Here is a 15,328-nt window from a genome sequence, read left to right as displayed (position 1 = left end):
CTAATTTATAATTTTCTGTTGACTTTCTATTTTGGCAGGAACTTGATCTCAAAATAGCAATTAAGTCTTGTCGCTTGGAGCTAAGCACCAAAAACAGAGAACGGTGGTGCCATGAAATCCAGATCATGAAGAAGTAAGTGTACTTGATGACTTAAGTTTCCCCAGTTTTGCAGCCCATCCAGATGTCATCATAGGGAAGGAGGCTAGGAATCCATTCTTCTTAGGATATTTTGACGAACATATTTTTCTCTTTCTCATTAAATATATGTGTTCTATTTCAGATAATAACATCACATCATGCTTAAGTAGGTTTAGTTTAAAAAGTCAGCTAGGTATTATCAGACTCAGCTTTCTGAGAGCAGAATCTGTTTCTTCTAGATCTTGGGCAGTGCTCGTCTATTACACTTTATAGTTAAATAACAATCACTACTCTCATTTCTTTACTCTCACCTACTTTGTTAAACAGTGTATCTATTACTTTGTAAAAAGTTATCTTCAAAGTTAGTGGCTGAAAACAACAAACTTGGCATCTCACAGTTTCTGTGGTTTAGGAATTTGGGAATGACTTAGGTGGGTGGTTTTGACTCAGGAGATCCCTTCTGAAACATCTCAAAATGTTGACTGGGGCTGCAGTCTTCCAGAGGCTTGAGTGGGGCTGGAGTATCCACTTCCAAGCTTATTTAGTGGCTGTTCGTTAGAGGCATCGGTTCCTCACCATATGGGCCTGTCCATAGGGAAGTTTGAATGTCTTCATGACATGTCAGCTAGCTTTCTCTGAAGTCAGTGATCTGAGAGAGAGAGCAAGTTGAAAGCTGACATATCTTTATGATCTTTCCTCAGAAGTAACACTCCATCCTTTACAAATAATTTTTTTATAAATGTATTTATTTTATTTTATTATTTATTTTTGGCCGCATTGGGTCTTTCTTGCTGCGTGCGGGCTCTCTCTAGTTGCGGCGAGCAGGGGCTACCCTTGGTTGTGGTGCACAGGCTTCTCATTGAAGTGGCTTCTCTTGTTGCAGAGCGCGGGCTCTAGGCGCGCGGGCTTTAGTAGTTGTGGCACATGGGCCCAGCAGTTGTGGCTCGCAGGCTCTAGAGTGGAGGCTCAGTAGTTGTGGTGCACGGGCTTAGTTGCTCTACGGAATGTAGGATCTTCCCGGACCAGGGATCAAACCTGTGTTCCCTGCATTGGCAGGCGGATTCTTAACCACTGCGCTGCCAGGGACGTCCTACAAATAATTTCTATTTGTTAGAAATTAGTCACTAAATACAGCCTCTACTCAAGGGAAAGAGAATTAAGCTTTTGAAGGGAGAAGTGGACATATTTTAAAACCTCCACGGGTAGTGTGCTAATATGTGCTTGCAAATAATTCTTCTAGTTGTCACAACAACCCTGAGTTTAGGCATTATCTCTATGTTATAAAGCAGGAAGTTGAAGCTTATAGAGTCATACAACTGGTAGGTAATAAGAGTCTGGATTTGAAATAAGTACTTTCTGACTAAAGTGTTCTTGATGCACGATGATGGTTCTCAAACTTGGCTGTGTGGCAGAATCACTAGGAAAGCTTGTTAACAATATAAATCCTCAGGCTCTACACATGGAAATTCTGTTCCTTTAGGTCCCTAGGCCCTGGGAATCTATTCCAGTTTTGAGATCCACTGCATGGTGATGATGATGATGATGATGGGATGATATATTGCTAAGTTTAAAAAACGATGTTAGGAAATAATATATAATGTGATTCGATATTTATTGAAAAAAATGTATTTGTGCACAAATTAAAAACTGGGAGGAAATATGCCAAAATTTTAATAGTGATCACAGCTGGGTGACACTGTAAGTGATTATGGGAGAGGTAGTATGATATAGGCTTTGGAGCCAGACTGCCAGATTTGAATCCTTACTTGACCACTTACTCGCTGTGTGATCTTATGTTACTTAACCAATTTGTGCTTCAGTTTTCTCCTGTGTGATGAAACTCTTAATAAATCTACCTATAGTAGGATTATTGTGATAAGTAAATGAGTTAATGTATGTAAAGTGCTTACTACTTGGCATATAAAAATGTAATAGTAGTAATTGTGATAGTATTTTTATCTAGATTTTCTTTTTAACAAGTATTAATTTTTAATTATACAAATGAGAGATTAGAATATTATAAACAATGTCAGCCGTTCTTCCCCTCACTGCCCCCCAATTAACTACCATTTCAAACTCAGTCCCTTTTCATTGGAAACAAATTTTTTATTATAATGTTTTCCCCTTGTTAGGTTGAACCACGCCAATGTTGTAAAGGCCTGTGATGTTCCAGAGGAATTGAATTTTTTGATTAATGATGTGCCTCTTCTAGCAATGGAATATTGTTCTGGAGGAGATCTCCGGAAGGTAGTGTGGATGTTTTGAGATGATGAGATAGTAAATCATGAACTTTAGCAGTGTTCGAATCCCACTCAATAGCGTAGAGTAAGAGTCAGGAGTGTATGGCCTGTTCTCTGCTTTTGTGGCTGCTTTCTTACTATAGCAGCAGAGTCGAGTAATTGTGACAGATTATATGGCCTGCAAAGCCTAAAGTACTTACTTTCTGGCCCTTTGCAGGGAATGTTTGCTGACCCCTGATTTACGACACGCATTTTTTATTATTGGTGGTGGTGTTTTCAGGATGGGACTGTATTGATGGTTTTAGTCCACAGTATCAGTGTTTAAAGTGTTTATTAATAAGTTGTTTTCTCTGTTGCAAATCTTTCTTTCTGATCTCATTTTAAACCTACCATATGGCTATCTTTACATATTTATCTGTGAGATTTTTCAACTTTTTCAATTTCAAAAACTTTCTCCCTTTATTTTTACTTGTATAAACCTTGTCATGAAATTTACATGTCCTCAGTATGGATTTGGTAATTTTCCTCCTTATATTTTATTAATCATGACTTATTTTCTTATTTGAGTATTCTCTCAGAGTATAATGATTAATGATTAATGTATCGGTATTACTGCCCAGCAATATTGGCAATATACATTTTTAGACTTTTTTTTTCTTTAGCTACTCAACAAACCAGAAAATTGCTGTGGACTTAAAGAAAGCCAGATACTTTCTTTACTGAGTGATATAGGTATGTAATCAATATGAAAATGCCATCATAATTTAATGCCCCTTTGGTCTATAAAAGATTCCATATACTACTTGGGAATTAGGAGAATTGTTGATGTACTGTACAAAGCATAGGTTTTTAACTATAAGAAACTTTATAAGAAATTTTTTATCTGTAAGAAATTATTAGAAAAATTTAACTATTACCGTTGATGCTAAGTTAAAATTAGGATATTTTGTTTTTTTATTTTTTGTGTTTGGCTAGGTGTCCATTTGACTAATAGATGTTCCAATTGCCAGAAAAAAAAACGGTGTGAAATGACCTTATTGAGTTGTACTCCTGCTCCCTCCCTGATTAACATAGTAACTTTATTTAGCAGGGGGCATTTCATCTCATGGGCCCAGGTTCTTTTAGGGTGAAGTCTCTTTTTAATCATAATTACTCCTGCAAAGTTCCTAAAATAACCAGGACATAGGCCCTTGGAGGAAGTTCAAAAGCCCAGACTATGTTTCTCTGTATATTTTGGTTTTGCTTCTTTTCTTAGGTCATGGAGGCAAAAGTCTAGTTGAAGAGGGTGATCTAGGTCGGAAGGAAAGGCTCCAATGATAAATACATGGATTTTCTCAATCGTTTGTTCCATTTCTTTTTAATATTAATTTTCATAAGTTAAATGAATACATGTTACAATTCTGCAGTATTTGTTACTGTATTTTCTGTGGAGAAAATCTGAGCTTCTATTAAATCATTAATCATGTAGTTATGATGGTCCATATAAATTCGAGCATCAGAGCAGATCTGTACAAAATGTGAGATGAATTGTTTTTAATTCAGTGTTGTTTATTACCTCAAAATACATTTTAAACTTTATTTAGGATCTGGGATACGATATTTGCATGAAAACAAAATTATACATCGTGACCTAAAACCTGAAAACATAGTTCTTCAGGATGTTGGTGGAAAGGTAGGTAAAACCTGAAGAAATGTTCATGCCAATCGAATAGTGTCTCCATGATGTAGTTTAGTCTTTGAGGTTTGGTGCCCTCCATAGCATTCTGTACTTCATCCCAGCCCTCACTACACTGAAGTGTGGTTTTGTGTTTAGTTGTTTGTCTCCTCTGCTAATACAGTTAGCTCCATTAGAGAAGGAACTACCCCTGTCTTGTTCATTTCTTTTTTCCAGCACAGTATCTAGCAGAGGTAGTAGGCAGTGAGTAAGTAATTTGTTAATCCTTACAAAGCACATCCAAAAAACACACACATCCTCGGTCTGCTTTAAGAAAAAAATATGTTTAAAGTATGTTTCTTATTTAAGAAAAACAAAACAAAACAAAACTCTTTCTCCTCCCCAAAAGTCCTAAGTTCTATGTTTAATTAAAATTCAAAACCTTGATTTCTCAGATTCCTAAAAGAGTCAGCTTGAGAAGAACCAGAAATTGTGAATTGATTCCTGGAACGTATATTTTTATCAAAGTAATTTGAGCAGTTTTCTTGCTTCCGGTGCCCAAATTCCATTCCAATAAAGGCATAAAGCCAAGAATCTAAACCTTGAATTGGATTGTGTGGCCTTAGTAGTGAAGATAATGATCAGTTGGAGGTGATGAAACCTTGATGATGCATCTTCTCTTAGAAGCTCTTTGTGTATGCTTTGCACCAACTATTTGGGGTCTTTTTGTATCCCGAGACTTCAGGATATTCTTGAAGTTAGATAGGTGTTTACTCACATTGATCCACTCTAAAATGGTATGATGCTTCTTACAAGTTTGGAAGTTGCCTTTGCCTTCCAGTTTTAATGAATCAAGCTTATTCTGAATATACCAAAATAAAAATTAATAGCCAGTCTCTATGTAGTTTTTACCATATGTCAGACACTGTTAAATTATTTTCACTATTTCATTGAATCCTAATAGCAATTCTGTGAAGTAGGGATTGTTAGTAATACCATTACATAGGAAACTGAGAGAAGTTAAGTAACTTCATCAAGATCACATGGCTATTTAAGTGATGGAGCTCAGGCCTGAAACATGTTCGTGTTATTTCAGAGCCCATGCTCTTCACCGCCACCCTCTCCTCCAGAGCCTTATAAGGACATCATTGCCTTTCCTTTTCAAATTTCTCAACCATTTAATACTTACTATTTTGCAGATTATGCATAAAATAATTGATTTAGGATATGCCAAAGATGTTGATCAAGGAAGTCTGTGTACATCTTTTGTGGGAACATTGCAATATCTGGTAAGACATGTATTGTTTCTTTGAATTTAAGTGTACAGGATTCTCATTCTTATTTCTGAAGGTCGTGAATATAATAGTTCAAAACTCATGTAGCTTTTCTCTTACAGTGTTGATGTTTAAAGCATTTTTTCTTTTTAAGGCCCCAGAGCTCTTTGAGAATAAGCCTTACACAGCCACTGTTGATTATTGGAGCTTTGGGACCATGGTGTTTGAGTGTATTGCTGGGTATAGGCCTTTTTTGCATCATCTGCAGCCATTTACCTGGTAAGAAATGGAAGAGAACTTTGGTATGATTAATGGGAATGGAAATTTTCAGTTGCCCACTTCCCCCCCAACCTTTCTTTAAATGGTATAATTGCTTTTTAACACATAATGGAATAAAATTAAAAGGCAAAAATTCTTAGTGTTTGTGAGAATCAGGTTGTCGACTGAGGTAGCTTTTGTTTTTATAGGCATGAGAAGATTAAGAAGAAGGATCCAAAGTGTATATTTGCATGCGAAGAGATGACAGGAGAAGTTCGGTTTAGTAGCCATTTACCTCAACCAAATAGCCTTTGTAGGTATGTATATTTTAGTTGAGGAAGTTTGCCTCAGTTTCTTCAGGGTTTTAAAAGAACAGTAGTAGAGTTGTCTGTTTCAAACAGCATTATCCAGTGGAACTTTCTGTAACGATGGAAATGTTTTATATCTGTGCTGGCCACATGCGTATCTGAATACTTGAAAGGTGGGTGGTATGACTGAAGAACTGAATTTGAAATTTATTTAATTTTAATTAACTTAAGTGTAAATGCAGATAGCCACTTGTGACTAGTGGCCACCATATGGACAGCACAGGTCTAGTGGGAACAAGAACTGCCATTCAACTGATTGGCTTAGGTGCTAAGAACACTTGGGATACTGTGGTGAATGGGTTCCTTAGGGAATGGAACTGGATTCACCTGTTGGAGTTGCTGGTAACTTGCATATGTGGGTTTGGGGTTGTTTTTTATGGAAAAAAGCCTTGTCATGTGTCATTTCATGAATTATTTGAAAGTAAGATATGAAATGATGCAAATAATGACAAAGGAAATGGATAACCTGTAAAACTACCTTTTCTTTTTTTACAAAACTAAAAGAAAATTGGAACGTAATGAGTTTTATCCCATTTTTGTATGTTTTCTAGTTTAATAGTAGAACCCATGGAAAACTGGCTACAGTTGATGCTAAACTGGGATCCTCAGCAGAGAGGAGGACCTATTGATCTTACTTTGAAGCAGCCAAGATGTTTTGTATTAATGGATCACATTCTGAATTTGAAGGTTAGTTTGAATGGGGTCTACTTCATAAGACTTGCATTGAAGTTAACAAACTTATTTGGAAAATGGGCATAAATATATTTTAATAATCTTTTCCTGATGCTTATATGAAAAAGATGATGATATTCTTAGAGTGGATGCATTTTTATTTCTTTAGTAAGCGTTCTCAGTTTTACTTTGAAATGGTCTTGTTGATTATTCCTTTGTAGCATCTTTTGGGTTTTCCCCTTTCTCATATTGGTACCATTTCATTCATTTAGGTCTAATCGTACTAGATTTGGTTTGGTGAGGAAGGTTCCTACCTGGCTTTCATGCCTCTATATTTCCTTTCCATCCTACAGTCCATGCAACATGAACTGCCTGTCTCATCTTCTGAAAATGCTTTTTTATTCTCCTGTCTAAGAAACTTAACAGTTCTTTCTTGCCTACCAAGTCAAGTCTAAACTGATCTGCTTGGCTTTTGGGGGCTTTTTAATTCAGGTCCACCCCATCCAAGTGCTTGTTTCGTTTCTCTACCCTTTACTTCACTTAGGACCAGCTTGTCACTGCTCCTTATGCCATCAAGTCCATTATGCATTTTTGTGCTTTGACAGATGCTTCTGCCCAGACTGATATCTATCTCTGTGTATCTCCTCACCTACACTGGCATGTATTCAACTTTCCTTTTCTCTGAATGGTCTCTACTTCACAGTTTGTCATTTAATCATTTTTACTATTATATATTCTCTAATTGTTTCTCATCTTCCACTCATGCCTCTCTATACAGATTGTCTTTTCAATGCTGGGATTGTTTTTACTACTTTTATTAACAGTTGTCTACCCTACCACCACACCGTCCCTATGCCGGCATTGTGTACAAAGCAGGGCATGTACCAGGTTCTCAGTAAATATCCAGTGATATGAATGAGAGGTTCTATTATGCTGTATACCCCAAAACAACTCTCATCTATGGTCTTTTCATATTTGTTGATTGCTTGTAGCAGGTAGCATTTCTAAAATTGAAATGAGAAAGAACTAGTCATATAACGTTTTACTCTCATGTTGATATACTGTTTTTTTTTGTTTTTTTTTTTTTTTTTTTGTGGTACGAGGGCCTCTCACTGTTGTGGCCTCTCCCGTTGCGGAGCACAGGCTCCGGACGTGCAGGCTCAGCGGCCATGGCTCACGGGCCCCGCCGCTCCACGGCATGTGGGATCTCCCCGGACCAGGGCACGAACCCATGTCCCCTGCATCGGCAGGCAGACTCTCAACCACTGCGCCACCAGGGAAGCCCAACATACTTTTTTAAATAGGAACTTGAGGCCATGTTGGTGTCATTCTTGGCTAACATTGGAAGAGATATCTGATATCATGATTTGGTTTTCTTCTACTGTGCCAAGGAATAAATCATCCCCTAATGTGTTAGACAAGCAGGACTTGGTGACACTCTTTAGTTTTTGTTGCCTTCAAAAAATTTCGGTTTTTATCTCAGATTTTTTTTAGCCTTGTCATGGTAATCATAGCATCACTTTTACTTGGAAGGGGTCTGTGAGCATGTGCTTGTTGTAGAGCATGGGGAAAGAGTACTGAACATTCTTTGCCACTAACAGTCTCTCCTTAGCTTTCTCTTCTTCCATATTACTTTTCTTCCTTTTCTTTGGCAGTCTCTCCAGTTGTATAACTTTAACTATAAACTGAGTATGGATAACTTCCAAATTTATCTCCTTAGTTGTGACTATACAACTCTCTGCAGAGTATTTATAACTACACTTGGTGGTCCCACTTATCCAAGACATAATTCATTAAAAACTGAGCACATTTGCTCCGTTAATTACTTCTGCAGCTTTTCCTGTGCCTCTTACTTGCACTGTCACCCTTCCAGTTACCTAGGTCGGAAACTTTGGCTATCTGATTATTCCATGTCCTTCAATTTACATATCCAATTATTTTGTGACATGTATCTTTTGAATGTTTTAACAATTCTGAACTTGCCAGGTTCTCAATTTAGAAAGCCTTCCATAGTTCCCTTTCAAAGTCCAAACTCTTAACATTGGTATTCAGAATCTATCTTGGTCTCATTTCATCCTGCACTTCCAGGCTTAGCTCCTGTTATGCCCTAAGGGGGCATCATTTTAGGTACATTTGAACTGGGTAATTTTTATTCTCTGATTATGCTCATCCCCTTCTACCTCTCTGCCTACCTTGTTGTTTTCTGCCTAGAAGAACCTTTCTTCTTTAATCTTTTCTTGTTCTAATCATTCTTCCTTTTCAAAGTTTAGCTCAAATAGTGCGTCCTTTATAAAGCATCCCTCTCCTCCCACCAAGTAATCTCCTTTGGAATTGGCACAATATTTTACATCATTACAGTACCTATTGCATTTTGCATTGTATTTTAGTTCTTTCAATGTTTCTTTAATATCTTTTATTTGACTGTTATCCTATGGAGGGCAAGGATCAGTAAGTTACTCAATTTGCATACCCATTACTAGCACAACACACTAAATAGTATGTACCATAGTAGGTACTTACCAAATATTTGAGTGAACAAAAAGGTTAATTTAGGTTGTGTTTCCTCACCCTTTCTTTTGCTCCCTTCTAGCTTGGCTTTAGTAGTGGGATGCTATGATCACCCCACCCTAGTTTGAAATATACCCTGTGTAAAAGTAAATGTCCACCTTAGGATTTTCATACTAAATTTCTGCTATTGTTCTTAGTGGTCACTGTCACAGTGTGAAATCTGCCTAGGCCAGGATGGAATGGAAGGTCTCAGCTGGTATGCTTGTACCGTAATCCATGTCAACTTGGAAAATTACCTTCTCTTCACCCCACGTTTTTTAAACTTAGAAGGTTATTGTATATTAAAAGAAAATTAGTGCTTTACTTCTGTAATAAACGTTTCTAGCAGAGATAATTTTAATCATTTGTATACACTGGTCAATATAAGGCATTGGGGAAACATAGGTATTAACTTTGTATGGCTTATCTAAGGACAGTAGAAGGAAAAGGATTTAAAATTACGTTGTGTTCAAAAGACTGACCTCTAACTCTGTGGCTGTCCTTGGTTACCGGGGTAGAGCCCCGCCTGACTCAGTTTCACACTTACTTGGCCTATATCAGGCTACTTTCATTGGGGCTTTAGGCAAGAAGTTCTCAGAGCTCTGGTTTCAGTCTTTGCCAAAATGGAGATTAGAAGATCTAATTAATAGGATGTTATGTGAAAGCACTTAACTTGTTGGCATCTATTAGGCAATTCATAAACATTTCCTTCCAGGTCAGTGATATAGTTCTCAAAATAAGTGTTACCTTTTTATTTATTTATTGAATTTTTGAATTTTATTTTATTTATTTTTTTATACAGCAGGTTCTTACTAGTTATCTATTTTATACATATTAGTGTATATATGTCAATCCCAATCTCCCAATTGATCCCACCACCACTACCGCTCCCCGCCACTTTCCCCCCTTGGTGTCCATACGTTTGTCCTCTACATCTGTGTCTCTATTTCTGCCCTGCAAACCAGTTCATCTGTACCATTTTTCTATAAGTGTTACCTTTTTAAATTGGGGGTTTTATTTCTTGATTTTGTGCATCCCTAGAACTTTGAAACTTTATTCTTTGGAACTAACATCTGTTGCAGTAGAAAAGTAAACTCTATCTTCAGTTTTCAGACTGTCACTTTATAATTATAGAAGGAGATCTCACTTTGGAAAATGGATGAACCTTGTTTAATGCAGAGATAATGCCTTTTGCTTAAATTCTCTTTAGTATCTAGCACTGAATCTTTTATGTAGCAAACGATCAATACTTATTTCTCTTTTTTCTTATTTAAACAGATAGTGCACATCCTAAATATGACTTCTGCAAAGATCATTTCTTTTCTGTTACCACCTGATGAAAGTCTTCATTCACTACAGTCTCGTATTGAGCGTGAAACTGGAATAAATACTTGTTCTCAAGAGCTTCTTTCAGAGACGGGAATTTCTTTGGATCCTCGGAAACCAGCCTCTCAGTGTGTTTTGGATGGAGTTGTAAGACAATTCTAATATACCTAGAGTATAAGAAGTCACAGAGAGATTGCATGCCCTGCGTTTTTGATGTATACTTGGAATCCTTTGGGGGATGGTCCACATCTTAGAATTCTTCTTTTAGTTTTATCCTACTCATTACGCTTATTGCTTTGCGAGGTGAAAAGGTAGAAATGAAACATTTGTTGTTTTGAACTATGCGTGACTTTCTCTTTGGTGCCACTTCCCTCCTCCCTTTTTTTTACCCTTTTTGTACTAAAGCCTAGAACCTTCAAATTAGACCAGCAGTCTCATAGGTCCTGTCAGAGGATAGATGGATGGTAAAATATGATTTTGGTCATGACTTTTTTTTTTTTTTTTTTTTTTTTTTTTTTTTTTTTTTTTTTTTTTTTTTTTTTGCGGTATGCGGGCCTCTCACCGTTGTGGCCTCTCCCGTTGCGGAGCACAGGCTCCGGACGCGCAGGCTCAGCAGCCATGGCTCACGGGCCCAGCCGCTCCGCAGCGGGTGGGATCTTCCCGGACCGGGGCATGAACCCATGTCCCCTGCATCGGCAGGCGGACTCCCAACCACTGCGCCACCAGGGAAGCCCTCATTGACTGTTAATATCCATTCTGTCCACCCCAGAAAAATCACTAATTTACTTTCTACCTTTATAGATTTGCCTTTTCTGAACATTCCATGTAAATGGAAACATATAATCTATAATCTCTTGTGTCTGATTTCTTTCATACTGTTATATTTTTGAGATTCATTCATGTCATAGCATATATCATTACTTTATTCCTTTTGATTGCTGAATAGTGTTCCCATTCTATGGATATATGTTGTTATGACTTTTTGCTTTTGTCCTTTTGGGTTTGGTGATTGTTTTCCACTTTAGTCCATACTACAGTTATTTATTTATTTTTCCTAAACAAAAGTTTAGACCTTAAATCTGTGAGATGTATGCTAATGAAACTGACTTCACCATTGGCATTTCAAAGTAGGAAATCTGGTGCTTAGGTACTCAGAGAACCTAGGATTTTCAAGGATCTTTTTTCTTAATTGTTTGTTTCTCTTTCAGAGGGGCTGTGATAGCTATATGGTTTATTTGTTTGATAAAAGTAAGACTGTATATGAAGGACCATTTGCTTCCAGAAGTTTATCTGACTGTGTAAATTATATTGGTAAGTATAGTTCATTTACTGACTGAGCTTTAAATCTGAAATAATATAATTTTGACTCAAAATGACTAGTAGAAATGGTCCTTTGGTGTTTCTGTTCTGTGTCTCATGCTTCAGGTTTCTATATGTGGTGAAAGATGGGTTTGTATGGTTTGAAAGGTGAAGAGGTAGATTCTAAATCACCACCAGATCCCTCATTTGAGAGAAGAGTTACTTTCCTGTGGATAGGGTTCTCACATATAAAAAAATGAATCTTCACTATTAATTAAGCCCACTTTTTAGTTTCTCCTTCATTATTTAAGCATGTTCAAATACTTCATTTTATCCTATGAATACTGCTTAACATTCAAATGATTTCATTTATCCTGAGAGAATTATTTTCTTTTGAAGAAGTTAAGTGATCAATTTCTGTCTACCCAAAACTAAAAACAAGCACAAAATTATAAAATCAAGAACAAAACTGGGCATAAGGGCTGAAATTATATAATCCTTCCTTTTCATTAGTTTTTTTTTAAAGCAGTTCTAGATTTATAGAAAAATTGAGCAGATAGTATAGAGTTCTTATGTTACTCCCCTCCCCCACAGATATAGCTTCCCCTGTTGTTAACAACTTAAACATTAGTATGATGCTTTTGTTACAATTAATGAACCAATATATTATTATTAACTGAAGTTAATACTTTATTCAGATTTCTTTTCTTAGGCTAGCGTCAGTGGCTCATAGGATGCTGCTGGCAGAGGCCTCCCACCTGGCCCTTCAGACCAGACTTCCTCATGCCTCTTTTAGTTTTTAATCTGATGTCCCTTTTCTGTTCCAGAATCCCTACCACATTATGTTTAGTTGTCATGTCTCCTTAGGCTCTTCTTGGTTGTGATAGTTTCTCAGATTTTCCTTGTTTTTGATGACCTTGAAAGTACTGGTCAAATATTTTGTAGGATGCCCCACTGTTGCAATTTATCTGATATTTTTTCTCATGAGTAGGAAAATGGATTTTTGAGAGAAAGATCACAGAATTCAAGTGCTGTTTTCTTCACATTATGTAAAGGGTACATACTGTCAACATGATTAATGACTGTTAGTATTGGCCTTGCTTACCTGGCTGAAGTAGTGTTTGTCAGCTTGCTCCACTGTAAAGTTTAGTCTTTCCCCCCCCATTCCACACTATACTCTGTGGAAGGAAATCACTATGCAAGAACCCACACTTAAGGAGTGGGAGTTATGCTCCCCCTCCTTTAGGGTAGAGTATCTACATAATTTATTTGGAATTCTTTTGCACACAAGATTTATCTCTTCTTTCCCATTTATTAATTTATTCAATTATTTATTATATCAATTTGAATTCATGGATATTTACTTTATATTATGGATTATAATCCAATACTAGTTTATTTATTTTGTTGTTCAAATTGTTGGAGCTTACATTAGGAGCTCTTTCAGTTGGCTTCCTGTGCCCCTTTTACTTACTCCATCAATAAGGTGTTTTGGTTTTTGTTTTTTTAAGCACTTCCTTACTTTCTGGCACCACATGGTATTCCAGGACCATCTTTTAAATTTCCTGCCCTAGTCCTAAAATCGGCCATTTCTCCAAGGGGCCCTGGTTCCTTTCATTTTAATTGAGAATAGTATTAGAAACCAAAATCTGGATACTTGGCATGATACTTGGGGTATCATTTCTAGGCCCTTTCAGACTTTATTTTTGACAGTATATGATTTTTTTTTCCAGACTCTCCTCACCCAGACTCTTTTTTAAAAGGTGTGGGTTTTGTTTTGTTTTGTTTGGTCTGTTATAGGAAGCCTCAGGAGTAAGTGTGGGTATATAAAAACAGAAGAAAAGTTATTTGAGGCTATTAATCATTATTAGGGGAGGCAAAGATTTTTCCAGATACACAGCTTTATTTTTTTGAAGTCTGTTTCAGATAATGTGTTTTCTCAATATGAAATCCAGTGTAGTGACCTTTCTCTGAAGATTTTCATTGGAGAAGAATGACAGAGAATATAATTGCCACCTTAAGTATGAGATGAATCTCTCTTCAATCTTGGAGAATTTTATAATGTTAAAATGGAATTTCATTGAACTTAATATGTATACCTGCCATGGTTTTAGAAAGAAGCATTCCCTTTACCAAAGAAAAGACAAGAGCTAATCATAAATAGATAATTTCATAAGTCTTACATTGAGGAAGGCATTTCTTATTAAGCTGCTATTTACCCTGTAATCATATACTGTAAAAAATAAAGTTTTCCTGAAGCTGGGTTGGTAGTCCAGGAGATGAAATTTGTTATTCAGAAGCAGAAAAGACTGTGGCAGATTGTGGAGGACGTGGGACTTGATTTAGATCTTCAGAGAAATAAAGAATTTGAATTAGTGGAGAGGAAAAAAGAGTATTCCAGGTTGGAGAGAAGCAAGGAAAAAAAAGACAGGAATCATTGTAAGCTTTGCGATTATGTAGTAATTATGTCTTCTTCATTTTTATTTCCCCTTGTATCTGGAGGGTTCATGTTAGGTGTACAGGTGCTCGGTAAATGTACATTGACTGAATGAAACAGTAACAAGTGGTTCTTTCTAGCATCTGTTTCTAGTATCTATGGGAATGCTATTTGTGTGGACAGGAAATCACAAAGAATAGTAAATGAACTCTAGAATCTTAAAAAGTAACTCCCCTCTTCTTTTCCCCAACTTCTTACACATAGTACAGGACAGCAAAATACAGCTTCCAATTATACAGCTGCGTAAAGTATGGGCCGAAGCAGTGCACTATGTGTCTGGGCTAAAAGAAGACTACAGCAGGCTCTTTCAGGGACAGAGAGCAGCAATGTAAGTAGATTCTCTTGTTTACACGCACAATGTCATGTGCATTAATGCTCAAGAATTAATTTTGCCAGTTTTCACTAGTCAATATCCCATGCAATACTATATACTGGGCCAATTTGAAATGTAATATTCTGATCAGACTTGTAGAATTCTTACTAATGGTCTGAAACCATCTAGTTGTAAAAGCTTGACAGTAGTTCCTGAACAGTCCTAGTATAAGAAGATTGTTTTATCAGAGTATCATGGGCAGGAAGTCTTTAGAGACCAGATTCTAGAGATCAGCTGTTTCTCATAGAAACATAGGCTTTAGGCTTATGGATTTGAGTCTTTAAACTTTTGTCTGGTGTTTCTGAAATGCTTATATCTTTTTTTTTTCTTGCTCTGGTTTAGGTTAAGTCTTCTTAGATATAATGCTAACTTGACAAAAATGAAGAACACTTTAATCTCAGCATCTCAGCAACTGAAAGCTAAATTGGAGTTTTTTCACAAAAGCATTCAGCTTGACTTGGAAAGATATAGTGAGCAGATGACTTATGGGATATGTAAGTGTTGGGTAATGTATTTGAAAGAAGTGTCTAGTCTCTTAAAGCCATTTGCTATGTTGCCTTCTTCTTAGCCAGTTGTTTCACTTACATTCATACTAAAACAAGAGAGAGGACATCTCAGATCATCATAAACCCTGTTTGGTTTGAATGTTAGTTGTTTTTTTTTTAACCTTTATTTGAGCTA

The 15,328-nt window shown here is 36.6% G+C and overlaps 1 protein-coding gene across 2 annotated transcripts in view; it reads left to right on the top strand.

The window, feature by feature from the left end:
- The window catches only part of CHUK (component of inhibitor of nuclear factor kappa B kinase complex), a 34,649-nt gene that overhangs the window by 4,577 nt on the left and 14,744 nt on the right, over positions 1 to 15,328 (top strand). For both annotated transcript variants that reach the window (XM_024734936.1, XM_024734935.1), the window contains exons 2-13: positions 39 to 133; positions 2,272 to 2,386; positions 3,042 to 3,111; positions 3,963 to 4,051; positions 5,233 to 5,322; positions 5,462 to 5,586; positions 5,775 to 5,882; positions 6,485 to 6,620; positions 10,431 to 10,625; positions 11,687 to 11,789; positions 14,479 to 14,602; positions 14,990 to 15,141. In XM_024734936.1, the coding sequence (XP_024590704.1) occupies positions 39 to 133; positions 2,272 to 2,386; positions 3,042 to 3,111; positions 3,963 to 4,051; positions 5,233 to 5,322; positions 5,462 to 5,586; positions 5,775 to 5,882; positions 6,485 to 6,620; positions 10,431 to 10,625; positions 11,687 to 11,789; positions 14,479 to 14,602; positions 14,990 to 15,141 (1,402 nt within the window). The remainder of the gene's footprint in view (positions 1 to 38; positions 134 to 2,271; positions 2,387 to 3,041; positions 3,112 to 3,962; positions 4,052 to 5,232; positions 5,323 to 5,461; positions 5,587 to 5,774; positions 5,883 to 6,484; positions 6,621 to 10,430; positions 10,626 to 11,686; positions 11,790 to 14,478; positions 14,603 to 14,989; positions 15,142 to 15,328) is intronic.

The sequence above is a fragment of the Neophocaena asiaeorientalis genome, unplaced genomic scaffold (assembly GCF_003031525.2).
Source record: "Neophocaena asiaeorientalis asiaeorientalis breed wild unplaced genomic scaffold, Neophocaena_asiaeorientalis_V1.1 scaffold240, whole genome shotgun sequence".
Taxonomy (NCBI): domain Eukaryota; kingdom Metazoa; phylum Chordata; class Mammalia; order Artiodactyla; family Phocoenidae; genus Neophocaena; species Neophocaena asiaeorientalis.
Note: the sequence above shows the minus strand (reverse complement) of the source record. Positions and strands in the feature narration are given on the sequence as shown.